The 26,897-nt window shown below is 44.5% G+C and overlaps 1 protein-coding gene and 1 pseudogene across 5 annotated transcripts in view; one reads left to right on the top strand and one right to left on the bottom strand.

Annotated features, from left to right (window-relative positions):
* The window catches only part of Ripor2 (RHO family interacting cell polarization regulator 2), a 224,789-nt gene that overhangs the window by 114,260 nt on the left and 83,632 nt on the right, over nucleotides 1–26,897 (bottom strand). The window contains exon 1 of one of the 5 annotated variants that reach the window (XM_029468439.1): nucleotides 3,468–3,604. The exons of 2 other annotated variants lie outside the window; for them this stretch is intronic. In XM_029468439.1, coding sequence (XP_029324299.1) covers nucleotides 3,468–3,525 — 58 coding nt within the window. In that variant the 5' untranslated portion in view covers nucleotides 3,526–3,604. Of the gene's footprint in view, nucleotides 1–3,467; nucleotides 3,605–26,897 lie in introns of those variants that run through there. 2 more of the 5 variants (XM_021180188.2, XM_021180186.2) reach the window with 2 other exon arrangements.
* LOC110307916 lies at nucleotides 18,944–19,740 on the top strand (annotated as a pseudogene).

The raw sequence follows: 26,897 nt of genomic DNA, 5'->3' as shown, positions 1-26,897 counted from the left end.
CTACTTGATAGTAACTGTTTTCCAATGACACAGTGAGGTTGTGGATGTCTAGAAAGCATGCTTAAGGCTGTGGGTGTGAGTGGGGGTGTGGAGGGGAGGAAAGAGAGGGAGGGAGGGGGAGGAAGGGAGAGGGAGGAAGGAGAGAGAATTAGAGTGTTATGGGTAGGTAAACATCCCCTCTCTCTCTCTCTCTCTCTCTCTCTCTCTCTCTCTCTCTCTCTCTCTCTCTCTTTCTCTCTAACAACAGAGTGGCACCCCATGCTTCTTAGCTCTGTGAACCTTAACATTTTCTCTAACCACAGAGAACAAACAGGATCTCAGAGAGGTGGTGAGCGAACACCTTGTAAGCACTGCTTGCTTTCTTTTCCTTTCCAGCTCTTTCTGCATCTGTACAAAACCTGTGAGAGGGGAAAGATGGTTCCTTTAAAAAAAATATGTGTCAGCTGTAAAGTAACAGGGTTGCCCTAACAACAAGCTTCCCGAGTGGTTCCCTTCTGTGTGTGGGAAGAGACTCACTGTGTGGGGACTGCACTGCTTTCTCCAGCAGGTCAGAGAGCAGAAAGCCCAGGGAAACCTGGGTGGTCATCCACTCCGGGTGCAAATGTCCTGATGGTGAGGTCAGGCAGAGAGCCTGGGTTTTTAGAAATGATGTCTCAGCAAAGAGAGTCAAAGTGGGGGGATGAGTGGGAGTGGAGGGATTCGTATGAGCAAAGTACAGTACATCCAAGTGTGTGAAAATAAAACCCATCATTTTGTATGCTAGCTGAAATAATTTAACAGCAAAATGGAAACAAAACAAAACAGAGTTCTCAAACACTGTATAAGTCTTGTGCTTTCAATACAGGATGAGGCTCAGAGGGGATCAATGACCTGCCCATATTCCAGCAACTCTACATGGCAGGGAAAAACAGAATCCCCATTCTATGACATGAGTCTATGTTTGCAAGCACGGCAATAAATACATTACTGTTCACGGAGTACTAGTCTAAGTACTTCCCTGGAACAGGATTTAATCTGCACACAGTCCCAGGAGGTTTGTGCTCCATTTCCCAAGTGAGTAAACTGGAGGACAAGAGGTTAGACAATCTGTTTGAGGTCACAAAGCAGATTAATGGGCAAAACTCAGGCAGAGTCTACACAGCCCTTCTTAAAGTGAGATACCACTTAAAACCCAGGTCCCACATGAACTAGCAGTGAGCCATGACTGTGAAAACCAATGAAAGCGTACTGATTGGTGTTCTCGAAGGATTCACTCTGGGGCTAAGGAGTAAGTTAACCAATATGCTCCACGGAAGAGCAAGACAAATAGTTAGGACCCTTCGATGAAAGCTAAGCTATACAGCCAAATGGATGCTGCAATCTCACATTGCCATTGGGGAAACAGAAGTTACATGGCAAAACCTGTGCAAGACAGAGCTAGAATTCAAGTCTAAAGCTGCTCTGAAATGACTCCGGTCACTGAGGATAAAATAATGGCGTTGAGGAGGATAAGTGGTTAAGAGCATGGGCTGATCTTCTAGAGGACCTGGGTTTGATTCCCCGCACCGACTGACATCTCACAACTGTCTGTTAAGCCTATCCCAGGGCATCAGACACTCTCTTCTGGTCTCCACAGACGTCAGGCACGTGGCACATAGACATAGATGCAGGCAAGCAACCCGTACATATAAAACAATAATTGAAAACAATGACCTTGATAGCTATGGGTGCTCAGCAGGAAGGTCTGTCAGCAGGTTGGCGGAGCCCTGCTTTGTGATCCTTCCTTTCAGGATGGTCCCATGCCTGATCCAGGCATGTGCACTGGCCTGTAGATGGCGCTCTTCGGCACCGGACTCAGATACAAAGAAAAATCCCTCTGGATAGAAAACTGTGGACTGGACATTTTAGAATGTCACACCTGGAGGGAAAAGTGGCTGCAAAGTAGGCGATTATCCAAAGTTGGTGAATCTTTCTAGTTGTAATTGTTAACCTGGTTTCTAAGTAAGTAACCACCAACTCCAGGAGGGGAAGTCAAAGAACAGAGCCCAAGCCTAAGACTTGAAGACACCCGCAGTTCTCAGTGCCCATCAGTCAAGCAAAGCATCAGTTGGAAGCCTTAGTCACCAGCAGTAAAGCTCAACAGGAATCCCTCACACTGATAGACACTGCGATAAAAACCCCAATCATGATCTTATCTTATTTTTGTTTTTACTTATTTTTTTTTCTAACAAGATCACACTGTGTAGCCCAAGCTGGCCTTGAACTCCTCACCTTTGCCTCCTAAGTCTTGAGATTACAGGCGTGTGCCACCAGACCTGGCCTGCATTATTATTGTATGATGTCATTTACATTTTCTTTTGACACAATGTCTCTCGTAGCTCAGGCTGGACTCAATGTACTATACTACATAGCGAGGATGCCCTTGACTCCTGATCCTCCTGTCTCCACACACCAGTGCTGGAATTACAAGGACGTGTCACCGTGCTACAAACATAAACTCTAATTTTTAAATATTTCTATGGCTAAAACAAAGTAAGTGTAGATAGCAGGCATAGCCTAGATGGCTGGAGCACAGGGCTTCTCAGTACACACACTTGATTCTTACCTGGTTGAACTTGTAAGATTTAGGAGACAGGGTACACTCCCACACTCCCAGTATCCCTTTTATACTACTTAACAGACTTTAAAAAAAATCCCAAACAAGGTATTTTATGAAAAATCCGAGGTTCCCCCAGTCCCAATTCCCATCCATTTAGGCAATTCCAAATTCTAGAAAGGTTTTTGCCTATGGCCCATCTGGTTGCAGCATTAGAATAAGACATCTGGAGGTTACTGCCTACCTGTTTAAAACACTAAGCCTAACTGCATGGTTAACTGAAGATCTGAGAATTGAGATGGAAAGCTAAGCAGAGCCAGAGGGCGTTGCGTCGGGTGTGCCCAGGATTCAACCCCCACCCCCTACACACACAAGGAAAAGAAAAATGAAGAGCCTGGTAACAAATGAATGTGATAGAACAAAGGGACAGGGACAGCCAAATCGAAGGAGGGATGGAGGGAGGAGAAGGATCTAGGAAGAGAAGGGGGTGAGAGGTGGGAGGAGAGGAGGGCTGGCTGGTCACCAGGAGAAGTCATCTGGCCCCATTCATTCAGTTCCTACCCCAGGGCCTGGCACACACAAAGTACTGTGACAGCCTTCCCTTTGGATGTCATCAAAGAGCACACATATAAAGGACAAAGTATAAAATCTCGGTTCGATTTTTCTGGCCTAAAGCAGATCTTTACTTAGCTGTCATCCTTTAAAAACAAAACCTTCGGAACAATCGCTCAACTTCAATGTCCTTGCCTTGCCTTGCACCCCATTAAGATCGCCTCATACAGAACAACTGTCTTCTCCAGTTCTACAATCCTTAAGTCCTTCATACAAAGCACTTGAAAGGTTCCCACAGTAGAGCAGCGCAGGCTGGCTCCTGCCGGAGAGATGGCTTTACCTTCTCCAAAAATGTCATCCTCTTCATCCAGAAGATCCTCAGGGTCAAGGAACTGCATTGTGGGAAGACTGGGAGCTGGAGGCACTCACAACCTAGGACACACGGAGCCACCTTAGCTCTGAGCAGCCACACTGCCTGGGAGGCGATTTCCTTCCCCACAGTGGATTGCCCAAGCCCTGGGGAGGGCAGCTTCCGCATCTGCCGTGAAGAAAGCAGCTTCATTCATATGAAAAGCCTTCTGAAACTTTTTGCAGTGTGAACTCCAGGTGAGGTAATTCTCACCACTGAGAAGAAAGACTTGTTCGGAAGGGGATGCAGGTCCAGTGGGATTCCAGCATAGATATCACTCCGGCAGAGTTTGATAAGTTCTATTTCAAAGCACCAACTTTCATATTTCTTTGAGAGGACGGTGGGCTCTTAGCTTTCCTGCCTATGAATATCAACACAATGGGTAGTGTTGAAAGAGAGAGGCTCACATTTCTCATATCTTGCTTTTGCTTCAATGGCAGTTTATCTGAAAGTAAAGCAAGCCTTGTGCTACACCAAAGCCTGCATTTGGAAGACATGAGCTTTTTTTGTTTGTTTGTTTCCCTCAGCAACAGTTGCGTTTTCCTCCTTTGTGAACCTCTTTCATTTGAGGGCAACTTTAGAGTAACACTTAAAGCAACCGTACCATTCCCCTGGGCTTTTCCTGGTTCTAACCAACCCACATCAGTGAGCAGATAATCAGCCTGTGTCAGACAACGTCCATTGCACAACGTTTACTCATTCCGATACTTAGGACTTTCATCAGTAAAGAGGAAGAAGAAGAAGAAGAAAAAAAGACAAAGAAAATGTAGCTTAAAAAACAAACAAAAAACAACCCAACCCAGCAGTCCCTCCAAAAGGGAGGAGTTAAAGCCCAGCTTTCACGTGACCACCAGTGGTTTGTACCACCACCCAGAACTACCCAACAGATTCCATCAGTGTGTGACAGATAGATACTACAACCCCATCTGGGGCTTTTCTAGAGTCAGAAGATGCAAATGAAGGTGTCAGTTGAGCTATGGTTTGCCCCAAGTGTTTATTTTTAGTCTTGTTTACCGTGTGTTTTTGAAGACTCCCAGTGTTACCTTTGTGATGAGAGCCTGTTCCTCTCTTCTGTAATTATGCCAGTTGGAATCATGCCAGTTGTTTCCCAAGGGGAATCTTGATGATAGAGCTAAGCAAGTCAAGCAGTTAACCCAGGGGTCAAGAGTTGTTTAGGATGGACCAGCAGCACTATCGAGGGTCTATCTATGAACCAGTTCCTATGGGGAGGTTCCCCCAAAAGTAGGGACATGCTGAATCCTGCTGGGATCACTGGTCATCTCAACCAGGGCAGAGACCGCCCTTCAGAGAAAGCCTAGAAATGCTGTGTGCTGGGATTGAGCAATGGCTGGGGATCATTTATGGTACATGGGTCTTGCCCCTTAGGGCAGGAAGCTTCCTGCAAATGGAAAGGAACTGACCATTAGGGCAGGAGGAACTGTCTTGTCCCAAAAGCCAGTAGTGTTCACTCGAAAAACAGCAAGAGGCAGACAGCTTGCCCTAGATCTCCGTTGCTTCTGGCCACCCACCTCCTTACCCCAGTTCCTATGAAAATGCTATTTCTGGTGAGTTAATAGCATAAGCTGAGTGAATTAGGTCCAGATGTCAGAACCTGGCTGTGGTATAGAGTTTTATCTTGCGCAGTTGAGACAAAAGAGAGGATGGGAGCCGAGTTGTTCTCAGCCATCGCCCTGTGTTCGTAGCCTCGTCAAGTGTGTCCCACCGACCACCATCCAGTGGGCTGAATAAAAAGGAGAGAGGGAACTGCACACCAGCATTCATCTCCCAGCTTCCTGACTGCAGACACAATGTGACCAGCTGCCTCGCATTTCCATTGCTGTGCTTCCCAGCCACGGTGGACTAGACCCTAAAACCCTTTAGCCAAATAACCAACCTTCCTTCCTTCCTTTCAACATAACCTTTTCAGGTCTGTTTCCCTACCTCTGAATAAGTGAAACTGTGTCCCTGCAGAACCAGGCGCTGGAGTCGTCATGTGACCTTACTTGGGAATAGGGCTTCTGATGACTATAAGTGGTGAACATGAGCACACATCACAATTCATTAGGGGGATCCTGAGTTCATTATCATAATGGAACAGGGATCTTTAATCCAATATGAACAGGTCTCTTATATAATGAGGACATTTAAAGACAGACATGGGAAGAAGAGAACACCACTTGAGGACAAAGGCAGAGATCTATGAACAATACCATAGACGGCCAATAAAGCACAAGAAGTTACGGAAGAGGCATGAGTGGGCTTTCTCTCTCATCCCTTAGAAGGCATCATCTCTAACGACACTTGACCTCTGGTTTCCAGGCTCTAGAACTATGCAGTAGTGAGTACCACTGTTGTAACCCACCTAGTTCATGGTATACTGTCATGACAGGCCCAGCAAACAACTGTGCTCACGTGGTGGGCTTGTCTTGAGGATTAAGTAGAATAATTTAACTAAATCAGGATCACACAAGTTGTAGTGGTTTGAATACAAATGACCCCAATAGGCCCATGGGGAGTGGCCCTACTAGGAAGTATGGCCTTGATGGAGTACGTGTGAATTTGTGGGATGAAGTGTGTCACAGGGGTGGGCTTTGAGGTCTCAAAGGTCCAAGCCAGGCCCAGTGTCTCTCTCTTCCTGCTGCCTGCCAATCCAGATGTAGAACTCTCAGCTACCTCTCCAGCACCACATCCGCCTGCATGCCACCCTGCTTTGCGCTGTGAGGAAAATGGGCTGAGGGATTTCTGAACTGTAAGCCAGCCCCAGTTAAAAGTTTTCTTTTAGAAGTGTTGCTGTGAGCGTGGTGTCTCTTCACAGAAATAAAACTCTAAGACAACAGTGCACAGTAAGTTTCTGTTCTAATCATCCCACCTAAAAGCCCCATGGGGCATCTTAGAGCACATTTCAAAGTCCCTATGGGGATGGAGAATGCACCTTCCCTACGCTGTGGTGGTTTTGGTAAAAAGACTCCCATATGCTCATCTATTTGAATGCTCAGGGCACAGCATTATTTGAAAGGATTAGAGGGTAGGCTTTGAAGTTTCAAAAGCCTAGGCCAGGCCCAGTGACTCTCTCTTCCTGCTGCTTGTAGATCTTGATACGAACTCTCAGCTACCTCTCCAGCACCACGTCTACCTGCATGCCCCCCCCCCATGCTTCCTGCCATGATGATAATGGAGTAAATCTCTGAAACTGTAAGCCCGCCTCGAGGAAATGCTTTCTTTTATAAGCGTTGCCGGGGCATGTTGTCTCCTCACAGCAGTAGAACAGTGACTAAGACACATGTCCTATATAAAGTCTCAGTAACCCTCAGTGCTCAGGTCGGTTACTTTTCTTGCTGCCATAATAGAATGTGATATCAGGCAGAGACAAGGACAGAAACACGGTGAAGGAGGAAATGTCCATTTTGGCTCTCACAGTTCAAGAGGATACAGTTCATCCCAGAGGAGGTCAGAAGCCATGGTTGGGAATGGCTTATATTTGTGGCAGCTGAGTATGCTGTATCAGCAGTGAGAGAGTGTTGTATCAGCTGTGAGGAAGCAGAGGGAACAGCTGGTGTATATCTCATAACCGGACTCACTGATCCACGTCTTCCTCTGAAGACACACTTCCTAAAGGCCTCACAATCCCCCCAAATGGTATTACCAGATGGAGACCAACTACTCAAACACATGAGCCCATGGGAGATATTTTATATCCAAATCATCTCTCCTCTAGTCTCCTTCGCTCCAATTGAGATGTCTTAAAAATAGCTAACAAAATCAGGACAGATGCTACGAAGACTCTCTTGAATGCAGAGATACAGAAAATACAGCCTTTGTCTCCAGATTTTACAATCACCTGAGAAAGAAGCTGTGCATGTTTGATGATTAGGTGAGGAGAAAAGTTAACGGAATTAGATAATGTATTTATATGTAAGAATTTCCTGAATATTATACAAACTAAGAAATCTTACACAACACAAATAGTATGATTGAATTTATATAAAAATCCCCAAGTGGGCAAAATGGAAAAAGAACATGTGTAAGTAATAGCTAACATCTATATAATGCTGCATATAGTTCTAAACTTATTGGTTTCTGGAATTTTTACACCAAGCCTATATAGAGGTATAATTATTATCTGCAATTTAAGGTCCAAAGAGTAAAGTGGCTTGCCCAAATCTTGAGTCTGGTAAGTGATACAGAGGCTGACATTTGATCCAGGCCTCAGAGTCCACATCCTTCAGTACTACACCATGCTGACCAGAATATCTGTAAGGAATAAATAAGGGTAATGGGCTTAGTTTTCAGCTCCCCATTGCAAGTCTTTGCTCACATGACTTCCTTACTCAGAAGGCCCCTCTGGTCTGGTCTCCCAACTTGGGAAATGTCTACTTATCTTTGGAGCTTAGTTCAAGAGCTATCTCTTTCATGAAGCCCTGAATTAGTTACATTTTTTTTTCATTGCTTCGACCAAAATACCAGATAAAAGGCAAAGTCAGAGAGGGGAGGCATGTCTGGGTTCATGGTTTGTGAGTTATAGTTCATCACAGCAGGGAGGGTATTGTGATTACTGGCTGCAAGGCAGCAGGAGTACGAGGCAGCTGCTTGGGCCACATCTCCGTGGCCCAGGAAGCAGAGAGGAAGGGACAGGGAGATGGGAAGGAGAGAGATTCAGGAGTGTGCTTGTTTTTGTTGAACACTCGACAAAAGTAGCCCTAAGGGAGGAATGATCATTGTGCATGCAGGCCATCATCTCCAGGAAGTCAAGGCTGGACTTCACAGCCACTGTGAAGAGCAGAGAGAGAATGAAGGCATGTATGCTTGCTTTTGTTCAGGCTCCTTCCTCTCCACCAGTACACAGTCCAAGACCCAAACCAGAGGAACAGCACCACCTATAGCGGTGGCCTTCCCACCTAACTTAACACAATCAGGAAGAACTGTCACAGGCATGACCATGCGCCAACCCGATCTAGATAGGCCTGCATTGGGGCTCTCTTCCCAGGTGATTCTAGACTGTGGCAGGTTGAGGACCCAAACTGACATTATTTATTTATTTTATGTGTTTCATTTTTTTCCTGTCGCTCTGTGGTGAGTGTGTGTGTACATGTTTGGAAACCTAAATTTGATGTTAGAAATCTTCCACTTTTCCTTTTAAGCCAGCATCTCTCAGTTACATGGCTAGTTTCTCTAGCCACCTTTCTCTGGGGATCCCATGGGTTTGCCTTTTCAGGGCAGAAACCCAGTTGCGAGGGTTTAGGGAGCTGTACTCTGGCCCCCATGCTTGCGTGGTAAGCATTTTAGCTGCTCAGAACCATATCCCCAACCCACAGTGCTAATCACTCTTATTTTTCAATACACTTTTTATCATACTTGACATATTGCAATTATGTATTTTATGGAGTGCACAGTGACATTTAAATACATGTATCCAACATGCAGTGATCAGATTGAAGTAATTGCCCTTTATCGTCTCAGACATTCGTCACTTCTTTGTGCAGAGGGAGCTGTGACTAAGAAGGAAGGGATACATCTGAAAGGGAAAGCAGAAGCCCAAGCTTCTCGGTGAGGCAGACAACAGTAAAAGCAGTTTAAGAGGAGAATAACATAATTTGCTTCCAATCAATGTGAGGATGCACCTCAGTCTTCTGGACCAAAGGCTGATTGGTCACATCATAAGTCTTACTGTAGACCTTCACAAAGCCATAAGCTTAGAGATGGGCAACATTTGGGTACTCTAAACTCTTCCTGTTATGTAAGTCTGATGGCAATTGTGCAAGGCCTGCCTCTTGCCCTGAGAAACTGCTTCCTTCTTGCATTCATTCATTCATTCATTCATTCACTCATTCATTCATTTGGAAAATAATAATGATATATCTACCAGAGCTTAGGTGCAGTGGGAAGCTCTGAGGTAAAAGTATTTGTGCTTGGTGTATCTATGCATGACCAGGAATATTACCAAAGATTATTATTTTTTGGTATGAAGAATTAGGTTGCAGTAATCTCAGTGTGTAATTATGTATATTTTGTGCATGTGTGTGTATATGTGTGCACATGTATTTTGCCCGTATTATGTATAAATGCCATGTGCATGCCTAGTACCTATGGAGATCAGAAGAGGGCATCAGATTCCCTGGAACTAGACTTAAGGATAGTTGTAAGTTCCTGTGTGGCTGCAGGGAACCAAACCCAGGTCCTCTACAAGAGCAGCCAGTGCTCTTAACTGCTGAGCCATCTCTCCAGCAATTTTTTCAACAATTTTTTTTTTTTCAGATTTACCAACTTAAGAACAGGGGAAAGAAGCTGAACTAAAGAGATGTAAAAGAAGTAGAAAGAAGAACAAGGTAGGAGAGAGGAACTGAAACTGTGGAGTAGCTGGAATCACGGGGGAATACTGAAACGATGGCAAAGCTAGAAATAACCTTTTCTTTGGGTGACTTTGTCAGTAAAGATACACATACGATGTGTCTAATTGCAAAGGGCTGTGATCATGGCCACCAACAGTACGGCTGTGCCAGTGATTCAAAGAGATGATAACAGCCCTCCCCAGGCCTTTCAGGCTTCTTGCTTATTGTTCCAACTTCAGGGTATCTGGACTTTCGGCAGATTAGAGCTTCAATTATTGTGGAGAGTTTGGAATATAGCAGGTCCAGAGTCAAATTATCTTGGGCCATCTTCAGTCCTCTTAATAGCCATTTGTTGCCGTCTCTCTTCCTGACCTAGAGCCTTTGTGAGCACTAGGAGAATCATTGGAAGGTACATACGAAGCACTTGTTTTCCTTAGGAATGTATTAACTGAGCAGATCTTTGGCTTCTCCCAGTCCAAAAGCAAAGAGTCATCACATAGTATTTGAGGCTGGAGCTGATGCTTCTCCACTTGGTTGTAAACCTGTCTCCATGACGATTGATCCCACCAAAGAATTCAAAGTGTCTTGATGTATATCTTTCTTGATTCCGTTACTATAAAAACTTTATGATATTGCTTTCACATTGTATATGCAGTTTGGGGGAACCTAAGTCTCTGTTGCCAGGCCATGATCACCCACATTTTCTCCTGAATATACTTCCTTCCTTCCTTTTTCTTTTTTGGTCAACAATGGATTTTCTTCAGTAAGATTACAAGGCGATTGCTCATTGAACAAATCTATTTGTTCCCTAGAAAGGAGAACAACCCATAAAAGCCCCTCAGGAAAGACTGACATTGGATATGGTCGGTGACCTCAGAGCTGTGGGCTCAGGGTTTGATTGTTTGGAGTGAGTGGTTAGCGACTTTTCGTTTGTGGGTTGTTTCTTTTTTGTGGGGGGTGGTGGCGGGAGAGGAAGTTGTTTTATTTTGTTTTGATACATTGTTTCCCCGTGCCAGCCTGGTCTACAGAGTGAGTTCCAGGACAGCCAGGACTACAGATAAACCCTGTCTCGAAAAACCAAAACCAAATCAAAACAAAAAACAAACAAACACAACAACAACAACAAAACCAAACAAACCAACAACAACAATAACAAAAATGAGACACTTACAGATATTACTGCAGCCCTTACACTGGGCAGGAGGATGCCCAGTGCGCTCTGCAGGCCAGAAAGTGACATCAGGAGCCCTGAAGACATGAGGGTCTGCAGATTTGGGCTTAGTAATTTCATTTCTGCCCACAGATTGAACATCCATAATTGAAAAATCACAGATCTGAAATCTCCCCAAACCCCAAACTTCCTTCACTGAGAAGCAAAGACACAAGAATTCAGAATTAAGGATTTGAACATAATAATACTTTGAAAACTCTAATTTTTGTTTACATGTATGTCTTTGCTTGTGCAGGGACAGGTAAGGTATGGGTGGTGGGAGGGGACCAAAGTGTTTGCACGGAGGTCAAAGGGCAACTGTCAGAGTCGGTTCTCTCCTTCCACCACCACGTGGGTCCTGGGGATGAAGCCCAGGTCCTCACTGTAGGCAGCAAGCACTGTTATCTCTTAAGCCACTTCACCAGCGCAAGGAAACATCTTCCTTGTGTGACTTGTGCGACCTTTCCTCAATATTTGCATCTTACTGACCTCTCAGTCACTAAGTGACATGCTGAGGACAGAACAATAACCTGAAGGAAAAGTTTTTCAAAGACTCCAAAGAAGGGCCTTGAGAGGTGGTGCAGCAGTTAAGGTCATCCTGCTCGCACAGGAGGACCCAGGTTTGTCCCCAGCACCCACACAGAGTGGTTCCCCTTGTAGTTCCAGCTCCAGGAGATCCAACACTCTCTCTTGGTTTCCCAAAGCACTGCTCACCCATAGCGCTCTCTCTCTCTCTCTCTCTCTCTCTCTCTCTCACACACACACACACACACATGCACACACGAATAAAAAATAAATGTAACAGCATAACAGCACCCCACCCCACACCCAGATCCCACGGAAGAAAACAATATTCCTCTTTTGAAAGAGAAACACATTGCATCTGGTTATTTCAAAGATTCTGTTGGAGGAGGTCTCGAAACACTCCTTTATTTGAAAGAGCCGCCACTTCAGAATCCCCAGTTCTCCGTGCCTGTCATTGCTGTGGGCAGAGGAGGATGCTGTAGACAACACCCACCCCTCCTGCCACACTCAAGCTGTCACTCTTGGGCTTCCTGCTTATTGGATGAGCCCTAAACCTGCTACATCCAGCCCCATGCAGACAGCTGAGAAGGCGGGGTGCTTTGGAGAAAACAGAGCATTGCAGACCGAGAAACCCCCATTCTCCCTGACCTTGTGCATTGTTAGGCTGAAGGGGACAGTGGTGAAGGCTTCAGATGTGGCTCAGCTGGAGAAGCCCTGGACAATCAATACCCAGCACACATAAACCAGGCGCCTTGGGGTAGCTGTACCGCTGTAATCCCAGCACTCAAAAGTATCAGGTTATCTCAACTACACAACAGTGTTCTAGGCCAACCTGGGATACATGAGGCTGGTTTGAAAAACAGAACAAAATAAAAAGAAAGCAGCAATGAAAGGCTAAACACCAAACTAAAGAGACTGTGTCCCAGCATTATGAAGGCCTAGCCCTGAGGAAAGAGGCCCGTGACCCCTGACTCTGGCCTCTTAATATCCCCTGCCTTGCCTTAGGAAGGCAGCAAGTTTGTAGCTTCTAAGAAGCAGAGCAACAAAAGCTGGTCTCCTCTCAGAAAATAGAGTCAGTGCCAATCCACCAGGCTGGTGGGGTGGACAGTTGCTCTGTTCTCCCGCTCTTCCTGTGCCAGCCAGCAACTTTAGCAAAGAAAGATGCTGCTTCGAATTACACTAACAAAAGAACGAACTAACTGAGGAAGGGGGAGAGAGAAGGGAGAGGGAAAGGGGGAGGGGAGGGAGGAAGGGGAGGGATAGGAGAGGGAAATGGGGAGGGGAGGGAGGAAGGGGAGGGGTGGGAGAGGGGATGGAGAGGGAAGAGAGGAGGGAATGGGGTGGTGGGGAAGTGTGGACACAGTGCCAGCTGGTTAGATCCCTGCCAGGCCTTGTTACTTCCTCTCTTGCTCTCCTTGTCCTCAGGTTAGGCGCAGGAGGGAGTCTATTTTCACTTCTACCATTTAGAAGAAAATTCTCCTTTTAAATATGAGCTCAGGTTGCTATGGAAAACTTTATTCTGCTGAAGCCTTTGCCGTGTGGCTGCCGCTCTGGCCCTGCCCCAGGCTCCTTCCAAGGGTGGCCTCTGATTTCTGACAGCTGACAGGAATCAACACAACAAAGGTGGTTTCAGCTCTGCGGAAACAAAACCTCTGCTTCCGAGAAGCGAAGCGTGTCCTGTGTGTAGACTGAGGAGTGCCACCCATCCTCCAGGAGGCCACAAACAGCTGAGCGCACTGAACCCAGGTTCATAAACAAGGGTGTAAACCTAAGAACAGCCGGGGGCGCTGAGGCAGGAGGGATTTAAAAACAAAAAACAAGAAGGAAAGGCCACTGCGTTGTAAAGTGGGAGAGGGCAGAAGGCGGTAGAAACCAAGACTGCAAAAATCAAAACTCTAACAACACCATCACAAGGTGGGAGGTATTGCTATTGTAGATTTCTTTTCTCTTTTCTTTTCTTTTCTTTTCTTTTCTTTCCTTTTCTTTTCTTTTCCTCTCTTTCTCTCTTTCTCTCTTTCTTTTTCTTTCTTTCTTTCTTTCTCTTTCTTTCTTTCTTTCTTTCTTTCTTTCTGTCTTTCTTTCTTTCTTTCTTTCTTTCTTTCTTTCTTTCTTTCTTTCTTTCAGACATGTTCTCATTCCTAGGATGGCCTGAAACCCACTAAATAGACTAGGATGGAAGCCTCCTGCCTCAGTCTTCCAAGGACAGGGATCACAAATGTAAGCCATCATAGCCATATGGATTGACTAGAGTTTAGAATTCTCCCCAAATCCCTGAGGTACCTGAAGTTAGCTACTTGTTTAGGCTCCGTCCCACAGTTACCTGGCAACAGTCAGGTGTGCCTGACACACTAAACAGGGGCTGCTTGCCCCCTCCTCTCTTGCTTACTTGCTCTTGCTCTGTCTTCTTGATCCTGCTCTCCGTTTCTCCGCATTCCACCCCCCCTCCCACTGTGCTCCTGGCCGGCCCCTACTCCTCTACTCTCTCATCTCCCCTCCCCATACTTTGTTGCTGGTCCCTCGGGGAAGGGATGCCTTAGAGCCCCCACCTCCACCCAAACCTGAGTGCACCTCCACTAAACATATCCCTCCTCTTCTTATCTTTTTATAAAACACAACACCCGAGGGTTTTAAACCTGGCTATAAGCCTCACTTTTTGCAGTGCCAGGGGCGGAGGGGAGGTTGTTGTCCCTGGAAGGTGCGAGACACTCCTCCGCGTGTCTGCTCGGGAGGGCCTCAGTGCTTTTCAGGAAACCTTAGAGTAAGGTTTGTTGGAGTAGATTGGGCGGCTTCCTGAGGATTAGGTTCTGCCAAGAAATAAACAAGGAAAGCAGGAGAAGAAGGAGCTGGCATGCATGGAGAGGAGGTGGTGTGCCTCCAGCAGGGACTTGTCAGACACCAGTTGCGCACTTTCTAACATCCTAGAGACTTGTTGCAGGAGCACCCCGAGGGGGTGAGGAGGGTTGGGGTGTCACAAAGCATCCGAGGTGAAGGAGAGAGGTCCGGCAGAGACCCACATCACTTAGCCACTGTTCCTAAGCTCTCATGCTCTTGGGGGCAAGCTCAGGAGGTGGCGTCCACAGCCTATAAGGGTGGCTGCATTTTCTGGGGTTACCCAGAGATTCTTATAGAGTACTGCAAAAAGAGGGGAAGGCTTCAAACCTCTTGGATGAAGAGAAGGAGGCAGTGGCTGGGCCGATGTGCAGCCAGTCTTTGTACTCGATGCTGCACAATTGAGATATGACCCCATGTCGATGCCAAACAGCCTGCTTCCGGCAGCACTCTGTGGCTGAGGGCTGTTATTTATAGGCTGGCACAACTTCCCTGATGTTAGAACCAGGGTGCTGAGTGCCAGTTGTTCTTGGAATGGCACTGAAAGCTTGTCTCTCACTGGGTGGTATCTGATAAAGACTTTGTGCTAAAGTGACTTGTGTAGACTGCAGATCTCATCTGAAGACAGGCCTGGGCAGTTCTTGTTCTGACTGGATGGCTGTGAAGGGGTGTGTTGACAAGGCCTGCCTTAGAAGAGAAATACTTTCTGCTTGGTTTCGTTTTGGCTTTAAATACAGGGTCCTACCTTGTACTTCTGGCTGAATTAGTATTGTCTGGATAGACCAGGCTAGCCTTGAACTTATAGCAATCTTCCTGCCTCAGCCTCCTTAAATGCTGAGAGTACAGGATTGCACCACTGTGCTAGCCCAAATAATTTGTTTGGGTTTTTGTTTGTTTTTTGTTGTGCTCGGGGTTGACCCACGGCCTCATGCCTGCATACAAGGCAAACACCCTCCTGTTGATGTCAGTCTCTAGGTCCTGAAACCCTCTTGGGAAAACGTGGATCTTGCATTTGATGGTGCACTCCTGGGTCCTAGGTATGACGATAATATTAAAGAGGATAATGGAGCATGCTTTCCTAAGGACTCAGGGATGCATAGTCCTTGATTTTCCAGCTTCTTCTGAGGTAAGGAAGGAAACTCATTTTACTGATAGGACATTCAGGACAAGGAAACTAACTGGGTGACAGGGTACATGTCATGTGGCAGTGTCATTGAAATGAGCTGGTACATTTCCCAGGGCTAGTGACTACAACTGTAGAGGTTTCCTACAGACATGACGGAACCATTCCATCTACATGAAAGGAAAATAAATTCAGGTGCAAAGCCTGAAGGACAGGCATTCCATGTCAGAGCAGGCACAGCTCGGGGCGCAGGGCTTCATGCTTGGTTCTGGGGTCTCAAATTTCCTACTTTCTTTGCTGATCCCTGCAGTCTTGGAACTAAGTCTCATAGCCTAGCCATGACACTGGACCCAAAAGTCCAGGTCTCATCTCTCAGTTCATAAGGCAGTCTACCCACTCTAGTGTGAGGCCTATAAGACAAAGACTATTTGAGACGCTCACTGGAGGCCTGATGCCAATCAGTCTTCACAGACATTTTGGACATTTTCCAGATGAATAAGCCATCAGTTCTCAGACATTCTCTGAGGATCACCAGACACTTAGGAGGGTCACATCAAGGAGGAATGACATCTAAGAGAGCAGTGGCTACCAAAGCATAGGTCAGGAGGGTTGGTAACATTCTTTACATGCAGTAAACTTGATTACACTGTCCAACCTTGTGTGAAAGGTATATCATTACAGAGAGTCCCAGTGGAAAGATGTACTTCTGACTGGTCATCCTCAGTGTCCACAGTAACTGGATCCTGGACCTTCTGGGAAACCAAAACCCATGAGTGCTCATGGCTTCTATATATTAATCACATATAACCAGCACCAGCTTCTCTAAGGCATAACCATCCCTAAGTCACTTATAACACTGAGTAACAAAAATGCTATGCGAATGTCATATTGCTTTGGGGAAGAATAACAAGAAAAGACTTCCCATGTTCAGTTTGCATTTCAAGTATATTTCTTTCTCCAGTGTGTGTGTATGTGTGTGTGTGTGTGTTGCATGCACATGTGTATATGTGTGTCCATGTGTACAGATGTATGTGTGTGTGCATGTGGATAGCAGAGATTGGTGTAGGGAATCATCCTTGTTGGCTCCTCCACCTTACTCACTGGGGAAAGGTCTTTCAGTCAAACCCAGGCTCTCAGGGAAACCCAGAGCTTGTGGATACGTCTACTGTTGGGAGCCAGGTTGCTCTGGGACTTTCCCGTCTCTACCTTCTGAGGCTGAAATCACAGTCAGGCCACCACACCCACATGGCATTTACATGGGTTTCTGGGGATCTAAATTCCCATTCTCACACACAGAATTTGCTGGCAAGTGTTTAACCATGGGAGCAGTTCTCCAGTCTCACAAGTATCTTATCTATCTATCTATCTATCTATCTATCTATCTATCTATCTACTGTCTAAGAATCAGAGCATGCATATAGGATACAGAGGACATACATTGTGCCACCCCAGGTCCCAGTGCAAGAGGGCTGAACAGACATGTTCTCTTCTAATCCATCATTCAGCACATGAGTTGACATGATTTTGTCTGCCAAACATGGGACTAGGAACCTCCAATTTTATTGACAAAGATATTTCTCCCAAGAAAGGGTGCCATTGAAAGCAGCTTACTAACGAATTCTAAACGTGTTTGTAGTGATAATACACTCTTCTCTGCCATTTTCTTTCCACCCCTTGCTGTTGTTTGGGGATTCTGCCTCACTTTTGATTTTCCTAGTTATTCCCCCATTTTGATGTAACAAAAGGGAACTAGGCCAAGTGTAGTAGCACAAACCTGCATTTCCACCAGCTGGCAGACTGTGGTAAGTGAATCTTGAGTGTGAGGCTGTCCTGGGCTACACAGTGAGACCCTGTTTCAAAATCTATTTTGGCTGCTTATAGTGGCTCATGTCTATAATCCCAACACTTAGGGGGCTGAAGCAGGAGGATTGTCATGTGTTCAAGGACAGCCTGGGCTACACATTGAGTTTTTAGGCTAGCCTTGGCTACATAACAAAATCTCCTTAAAAAAAAAAGAAAACAACAAAACCAAAAGCTGTTTAATATACACATATGCCTACATGTACATATATGTATATAGTTATATATATGTATATATATACACACATATATACATACATACACACACATACATATATACATTGTTTTCAATGATGGGGATAAAAACTAGAGCTTTATGCATGCTAGGTGAGTATTCTACCACTGAGCCACGTTCCTAGCCCTGAAAACTGTAAAATGCTTAATAGACAGACATATACATTACAAATGCTCTGAGAAAATACTGCCCATAAGCACTCATACAATATTTTGGTGGTAGCTATTTCCAGCATTGGCTTTGGCAGTTTCTGAGCATAATTTCCACTGGTCTTCTGTGCACAGTAGCCATCTTGGAGGGCACAATCTAGTTCTCTTTTCTGCATAGCACTGGAAAGAGGGCACATGGGAACGGAACTTGTGGTGAAGGCCACCTTGCCACAGAGTGACCCCGCCCTGCCTACCTTCCTCTGGATCTAGTAGTAAATAGTCGTGTATGGTAAATACAGATTCTGCAGTGGGCATTGCCACATCGCTATCTCTAATGGAATGAACCGGATTGTAAAATTTACACCTCTTTTGAAATGCGATGAAGCAACAGAGTTCAGAAATAGGAAGCACACAGTCGCTGGACCACATTGTGCTCTTTTGCACAATGTGCAGGAGCCAACATGAGAAAGCTACAGCAGAGGAAACAGCACAGCTGAGGCTGCAGGCTGTGTGGTTGGAAAGGTGCGGGCAGGAGTGATGCCCCACCCTTCCAGCATCCTCCTGTTGTCGCTCTCAGCCTCTTCAACCCTGCATTAGTCTTTTCTCCCCACCATCCTTTCAGCATTCACTGGGCACCCAGCCCTGGATTCTGATGACAATACAGACTCAGAGTGACATGCTGATGAACACTAAAGGAGTTCTGACCAGGGGCCCTGATTTGCAGTGTGGACTGATGTTTACAGAATGCATACTCTCTCCATTAATTTCAAAGTAACCCAGCCTTGCTGAACACAAATCTGGGTAGGGTTACTGTACTGGGTGTACAGTAGCTCACCACTTGATGGTGTCTCTACCATTGCACTTTACAATACAATATTAATGCTAATGAAGGCGCACTTTTGTGTGAGAAACAGGAATATCCATCTCTTGGTTTTTAGGTTCCAGTGTAGTAAGTGGAGACTGATGGGTGTCAGACATTATGTAGCATTGTTTTAAATCTTATTTATTCATTTCTACATTTACAAATTTAATTTTCAATCATGGTTATTTTAACAAAAGAGCTCACACTATTTCTATAATTTTTACAATTGCCCCAAATAGCCGTGCCCACCCTGAATGGAGTTCTGTCTGACCCAGGAAGGTTCCAGCCATGTCAAGCAAGGAACAGAAGGCCATGAAGTAAAGTGCCAAGTGCCCGAGGGTAGATAGGACCCTCCATCAGAAGACTCCAAGAACCGAGATGCAGTCAACCCTGCGGACAATCCAGTAGTTGGTACCAGTGAGATGGGCAGTCATTGCTCAGATTCAGATGTGCAAGAGGCCAGGGAGCCTGTTCAGAAGAGGATGCAGGATTTCTAAGGTGATGTTACTCAGTTTCTTATGGAAAAGAGGAAGCAGTTTGAAAAGGATGTAAATGCCTCTTTCAGAAACCTGAATGAAAGCCTCCAGGGTATTCTGAAAGCTCAGCAGAAGTCAAGGCAGGAGCTTGAGTCTGTGTACTGTGAAAGGTATGGGTCTCTGTACTAGAAGTGGCTAGATGAGGTGGGCAGCACAAGGGGCCAAGAAGAACACCTCGGTTTTATAACAGCAGCAAATGAAGATTTTACAGACAGATCATGAAAACAAGCTTGAAAATGCTGAAGATACGTGTGACACATTCTTGAAGAAAGCCAACAACTTGAGTAAACATCGCAGACCCCTTATTGGTGGTCAGCAAACAAATGTGGAGAAGGAAATCTTCAAGTTACAGGGCAGAGTTACCATGGAAACTCAAGAGCAAGATGTATCTGATGTTGAAAGGTACCTTCAGTCCCTGATCCTTGACCACTCTGAAGAAAGCATCTGAAGCTCACACATAGGATACACAGGGAAGGGAGCGTTAGCCATGCTAAGAAGATGCTGGTAGTAGTCAGTGCAGCTCCTTTCTCTTTACTTTGTTTGTTACAGTTGAGACTGAGACTCTGTTAACCACTAAGTGAAGCCCCAGCAGTTCTGTGAGAAGCACCAGTTAAGTGTGGAACATCCAGGACCATGACAGCAAGAGAGATACATTCTGCAGTAGTGGCAATTACATTTTGGAAGCAAATGTCATTTGATTTTGTGGTTGGTTCTCTGTCTCTTCCCTAAAGTGAATGTTACCTTACTTATTTTAGGAAGAAGTGAATAAAGATGGGACTTGTAAAAAAAAAAAAAAAAGAAAAAAAAACCGAAAACAACAACAACAACAACAAAAATCCAAAACCAAAAACCAACCAAACAAACAAACAACATGGCTGGCAAGATGGCTCAAAGGGTAAGAGCACTGACACTGATTGCTCTTCCGAAGATCCTGAATTCAAATCCCAGCAACCACATGGTGGTTCACAACTATCGTAAATGAGATCTGATGCCTTCTTCTGGTGTGTCTGAAGACAGCTACAGTGTATTCATATATAATAATCAATAAATTTTTGGGCTGACCAGAGCAAGTAGAGGTCCCAAAATTTGATTCCCAACAACCACATGAAGGCTCATAACCATCTGTATAGCCACAGTGTACTCATATACATAAAATAAGTAAATTGATTTAAAAAAAAAACCAATTGCCCCTTATAAGTAGGTCTGGACAGAATTCCAGCATTGTAGTGGACAAAACTTGAGCATGAGGTCTGCTCCCTGAAAGCTTTAAGAAGACACATGACCCAGGTGAATGGTAGTAGTCATAGAGTTGATGTGGGTGTGCCATAGAAGGAAGTGCTGGGCACATTCGTTGGTTGACATTCTTCATGTCATACTGAAAGCTCTAGTCCCCTAGTTATAGCTATATCTGGAATATGAAAGTAAAGGTAAATGAAGTCCTAAGACCGGGTCCCTGATCTAATGCAGTTAGTGTCCTTGTATAAGGATATGCCAGAGAGCTCCATCTTTAAAAGCATACACCAGGAAGTAGGGCAGCTGAGGGCAAGAAGGGAGCCCTCACAGAATCCGCTGTGATGTGTTTCAGTTCATGCAATGCCAAAATATGGCACTGTGGTATTTAAGGAAACAGCTCAGTCTGAGGAAGATGAGTTCTGGCTGGGAAAATAGCCTGTGACAGGGACTGCCCGGCTTGTACGAAAGCTCTAGCTACAGCCCCTCAGTACTGAAAAATAAAATCAGCAACAACAAAGGTGAACTGGGTTGGTTTTATCCTTCTCCAAAGCCAACATAAAACCCCCGCTGAGAAGTCCATTCTCTGCACAAGAAGGAATGTTCTTCTATTTATAAGGAAGATCTATTTATTTTATTTATAGGAATATACTGTAGCTGTCTTCAGACAAACCAGAAGAGGGCATCAGATCCTATTACAAATGGCTGTGAGCCACCGTGTGGTTGCTGGGAATTGAACTCAGGACCTCTGGAAGAGCAGTCAGTGCTCTTAACCACTGAGCCATCTCTCCAGTCTGAATGCTCTTATTTTTTTACAGACACAGAGAAACTCAACACTCAGCTACCCCAGCTCCCAGTGTAAATCAGACTTCTCTTACCCAATCACCTCTCTGTTCAGCTCTTCATCAGTCCATAGCATAAGTATGCACAGGTTTCTCTGTTTTATTTTATTTTGTTTTGTTTTGTTTTTTTTTCTTTGTTTATTTTTATTTTTTTTCTTTTTTCTTTCTTTTTTTTTTTTGGTTTCTCTGTTTTAGAACAAAGAGTTTTCATTCCTGAAAACCCTTGTGTCCTGTAGGGCTTATATTAAGTTCATTTGAGTGTTTTTCTCTAGTTCTTCTGTCTCTGTATACAGGGGTCTCAGCTATGAACTTAAACAAGATGGGAGGGGGGGGAAGGATATTGTCCTGTCCATCTGAAGCCTTGATCTTGGATTAGAATATTAAGCATCATGAAGGAATAAACCTTTGCTGTCTAAGTTGCCTGGGCAGTGGTTATATTGTTAAGATAGCATTAGCATCTTATTGTTAACAATATGTTATCTTAACATATTGTTAAGATAGTGCCAGAATGAAATGCCCTTGAGGAAAGCCTGACAAGTTAGATCAAATACCAGCTAACACAGAGTGGCTGCTCTGCACTCGGCAGGTAGTTCCTCCCTATTCAAGCTTTTTTTTTTTTTTTTAATTTACATTTTGCATCTGAAGCTACTAACATCTGGTATAATTGCATCCTTGGCAGAGTGGGCAAAAGAGAAGTCTTACATCATAACCCAGAGTCAGCAACCCAGAGGAGGCAAGGATCAGGAGAATGGAGCTGTTCCATGCAACATACTGAACGATGCAGGTCCAGTTCTTCTCAGTGATTTCCTTTGGCAATGAAATGAATAGAATAAGTTAGAGTAGTGACATGCCCAGGGATCACGACATTGAGAACAAGGACAAAGCCTGAGAATGTCTTTGGGATGCCTTTGAGTGACTGTGGACACATTGAAATCTTCCTAATGGAGACATATTTAACCAAGTAGTAAAATATTATTGAGTTTGATCACTCCCAGTCTGGTTGGTAAGATGGGTAATGTCATATCTACCAGATAGTGTTGGCTAAAATGTCAACCAAGGGCAGCTCCAGGTAAATCCTGGGAGGAGAGTTCACTTCATTTGCCTGGGTTGGTTGCATTCTTAAAAACTCCATGTATTTTGTTGCCAAAAAGGTTAATCAATAACCAGTTCCAGCTGAGTTTGTTATCTTTTCGCCACTATACTTGAGATAATTAGCTTGTAAAAAGGAAAGGACTATTTTGGATTTTAGTTTTACAGACCCAGGTCCATGCTGAGTTGTATTGCATTTGGGCCTGTGATAATGCGCGGCATATGGTGGGAGCACGTTCCCAGAGCAAGCCTGTGTATCAGATAGCTGGAAAGCAAAAGAGAGGAAGAAAGAAGTTTGGGTCTCACAGTCTCTTCAACGACACACTCCCCACAATCTAAAAGCCTACATGAGGCCTAGGGTGTAGCTCCATGGTGGGGTGCTTGTCTGGTGTGTTAGTTACTTTTCTTATTGCTGTGACCAAAGACCTGACACAAAGCAATTTAAGGGGGGAGGGGATGGTTTTTATTTTGGCTCACAGTTTGAAGAGATACAGTCTATCATTGAAGGACTTGGTTACAGGAGGTGGATGATCATATGGTAACTACAGTTAAGAAGCAGAGTGGATAGGATGTGGGACCTGCTCTCAAATATTAAAGCCCACTCCCCCTGACCCACTCACTCAGACCTACTTCCATCAGCAAGCTTTCACCCTTAAAGCTTCTAAGACCTAAAACATGTCCATCGGCTGAGGACCAAGTGTTGGAACCATGAACAGATGGGGACATTGCACATTCAAATCACAATACTCTGAGTTTGATACCTGGCACCTCACACACATCCCGCTAGCCCCCATGTATTAAAGACTCCACCGTCTCTCAATAGTGTGATTGGTGATAGGACCAAGGATTTAATACATAACCCTTTGGAGATACCATGCTATGGTCAACTATAACATCCGTCTATGCTAGTCTGTTCTTCCATCTTTATTGTTTGTTTTATTTGCTTGTTTATTTGTTTGACTCAGGGTCTCATTACATAATCCAGACATAATCATAATTCTCCTGCGGCAGCCTCTTGAGGACTAGGATTACAAGTATGGCCATGTGTGTGTGTGGCTGGCATCTGCCAACTCTCTGAAAGTCAAGTCAGATGAGAACCACTGCCAGTGTTCTGACGGCAAGCCCTCCAGATGTGCTGTGTGTGGTGTTTCCTGTGTGGTCTCTCATCAGCCTTAGATGAAACTCCCTATTCCCAGCCTTGTGCTGATGCATGCTGGGAGCACATGGCTCTTGTTCACACTATGAGGTTAGTTAGGTTTTCAACTCAGAAGGCCTTCATCTGTGCTCCCTTAAAAGAAAAAAAATCTCTAATTAGACCTTTTCATTTCTTACAACTGTTCCAAAGCCTAAACCATTCTCTCCCTTGCCTTCTCTTGCCAAGAAAAATATAGGACCTTAGCTGGGACTCACTTTATTCTTTTTACCTTTTCATCTGGAACAATCCTTTCTTCCCCTATGTTTGAGATGAAAAGCTCTGTTTGATCTTGTTAAAAATCCTACTGTTTTCTCCTTTTTTTAAAAAAAAATACTTCCCCCTGTAATTGCTAAGAATCACATCTTTGTGAAGAATTTAGGAAACAGAAGATGACAAGAAATAAAGTCAAAATCACATGTAACACAGACCTGAGACAGGGGCTGTGGCTACTGCAAGTTTTTCATTCTTCCCTTGAGGTTATCGATACAGGAATAATAAATATTTTCATAATCTAAATTATCCTGCTTAGAAAATTCTTAATAGTAGATCATGGATATTTTTGTATGACCAAAAATATTCCCCAGTGGTGAGATTTTTAAGTATTTTAAACTTAAAAATAGCTTGTTTTCCATTTTATTTTTAAAAACAGAGCATGCCATTGCAGAGTTATTAGAACCTACAGTTAAAAGGGAAAACGCTAAAGCCCTTACCTCTGAGATATAATTGGCTGTCATCTTTTTAATATAAACCTCTAAAAACATATGCAGTTAGGTATTCCATAAAATCTGTGATATACAAGCATTATATCATTTAGTCCTCATAACATACCTCCTTTTAAATGTTATTTATTTATTTATTTAGTTAGTTTATTTATTTGAGACAAGCTCTCTTTGTGTAGTTCAGGCTAGCCTTATATTCAACTCCTGCCTCAGCCTCCAGAGTACAGGTATTATAGGCTAGACCATCATCCCCAGAGTAAGAATCTGCATTTACTGGTGTGGAAATAAAGTCCAGAGAAGCCAGGTGCCCTGCTCAGCCTGGGACTTCAAGAGGCAGTACCACTGTGAGGCTGCTTCCTGACTCACTGTTCCAAGAGAGCATCTTCCCACACTGATGAAAGAGCATAGCTCTCGCAGCTGCCCCAGGTCAGATAGGGAGCTTTGCTTGCTTTCCATCTTCTTCCTTCCTTCCTTCCTTCCTTCCTTCCTTCCTTCCTTCCTTCCTTCCTTCCTTCCTAGATTTATTTATTTATGTATATGAATACACTGTAGCTGTACAGATGGTTGTGAGCCAGCATGTGGTTGCTGGGAATAGAACTCAGGACCTTTGCTCACTCCTGGCCCTGCTGGCTCCGGCCCCACTCACTTGGGTCCCATTTGCTTCAGTCCTGCTTGCTCCTGGCCAAAGATTTATTTATTATTATATCTATGTACACTGTAGCTGTCTTAAGACACACCAGAAGAGGACATCAGATCTCATTACAAATGGTTGTGAGCCACCATGTGGTTGCTGGGATTTGAACTTAGGGCCTTCGGAAGAGCAGTCAGTGCTCTTAACCACTGAGCCATCTTGCCAGCCCAGAGTTTTGCTTTCTTGTGTTTTGACTTTAAAAATTTTTGTTTTCTTTTCTGAACCTAGCTGCCCATGGAACTACTTTTGTTTATGCTGTGAATGGATTCTCACTTCAGGTTTTTTGTTTTTTTTTTTCAAAAGTCTAATGGAAATGATCCAAATTTCATTGTAAACAAGTTATTGCCTTGCTATTTATTTATTAGTTATCATTTATTTAGGGATAATATTTCTCACTGTTTCCCAGGCTGGTCTGGAACTCATGAAGTAACTCAGGCTGGCTTTCTTGTGGTGACAGACTCACCAGTACTGGGATTACAGGTATAAACCAACAAGCCACACTTTTCTCTACTAATTTAAAAAGCCACCTCTATTTATTTTATTTTCTTCTTAAAAACAAAAATTTTGGAGACAGAGTTACTTATAGTCCATATTGACCTTAAACTCACTATGTAGACAGGATTGGTCTTGAACCCATGATCTTCCAGCCTCCACCTCTAGTGTGGTAGGGCCACAGGCATGCTTCACCAAGAACAGCCCAGTGTAACTGCTTCTGCTTCTGTCTTCTGCTTCTGCTTCTGTCTTCTCTCATCTTGTTTGGAAACTATTTTTATTTATTACCCACTACCTATCCTGGATCTCTGATGCCTGAGATAGCTTTGAGGCATCTGTACACTTGACTGGTTAATTAACTGACCAAAATCTTCCCTCAGTAACATTTACAGACGATATAGCTGTGACAAAAAATGGAAGTTGTCCCTTAGGACTTAGAATCTACAAAGGAACACAATGTTTTAAACAGGCATGGGTGCCATTCCTGTGATGCTCCAGCGCTTTTCTTACGCAAATGCTGTCTCACCTGACCATCCCAGCAGCCTAGAGCTGCGGGTCCTATTTTTATCTCCATTGCTCATGTGGGCTATGCTTCATGGCACACAGCTCAGCTTTGGGGTGAGTCGGGAAAAGTTATAAGGCAATTCCAAGTTGATGCAACAGATGCTATTTATCATAGGGGAAGCCCAGGGTTCTGCCCTTCGAAAGAGCATTTGATGAGACCATGAGAACCAGGAAGGACTTGTGGAGAAAGTGATTTCCCCACGATCCCTAAAATATCGTGATTAGTCTTGCTCAGATGAATGTGGGGTGAAGGCAAAAATAGTGATTCGGCTGGCACAGACAAGAGAGAGGATGGCATGGAGAGAGAGGAGGGTGGATGAAGAGATTTCAGCAGGAGATGACATAGTTCAAAGGTCCAGAGATGGGTATGGTAGTACACATCTGCGATGGTAGCACTTGGGATGTAGAGACTGGAGGACCCAGAATACAAGGCCAGCCTCAGCTGATGGAAAATCAGAAGCCAGCATGGATTACATAAGACCCTGTGTCAAAAAACTCAAACCAAACCGAACCAAACCAAAAGCAACACAACAGCAAGAAAAATTAAAGACAAAGCAAAACAAACAAAAACAGAAGCAAAGAGAATACTGCACCCTAGACATTGAGAAATGAAGCCTTTGAGTCCAGGGTTGGGTGGGAGGGAGCAGGCCAGGAAGATGCTTGTTCTGGGATGGTCAACATTACACCCAGCCTTGTGAGACATGGAGCTAGTTGAACCAGAAGTGACATTCCTCTAGCTGGTATGTGAAGGCTGAATGTCATTGCAGCAACAGTATAGACAAAGCAAATGTTGGGGACCTCCTGCCACAGGAAGGAGTGAGGTTGCCTTTCACTAGAGCAGTAGGCATGGAGTTGGGTGTGCTAGATGCCCTTGATCAGTAGTT

This window comes from Mus caroli, chromosome 13 (assembly GCF_900094665.2).
Source record: "Mus caroli chromosome 13, CAROLI_EIJ_v1.1, whole genome shotgun sequence".
NCBI classification, from domain to species: Eukaryota; Metazoa; Chordata; class Mammalia; order Rodentia; family Muridae; genus Mus; species Mus caroli.
Note: the sequence above shows the minus strand (reverse complement) of the source record. Positions and strands in the feature narration are given on the sequence as shown.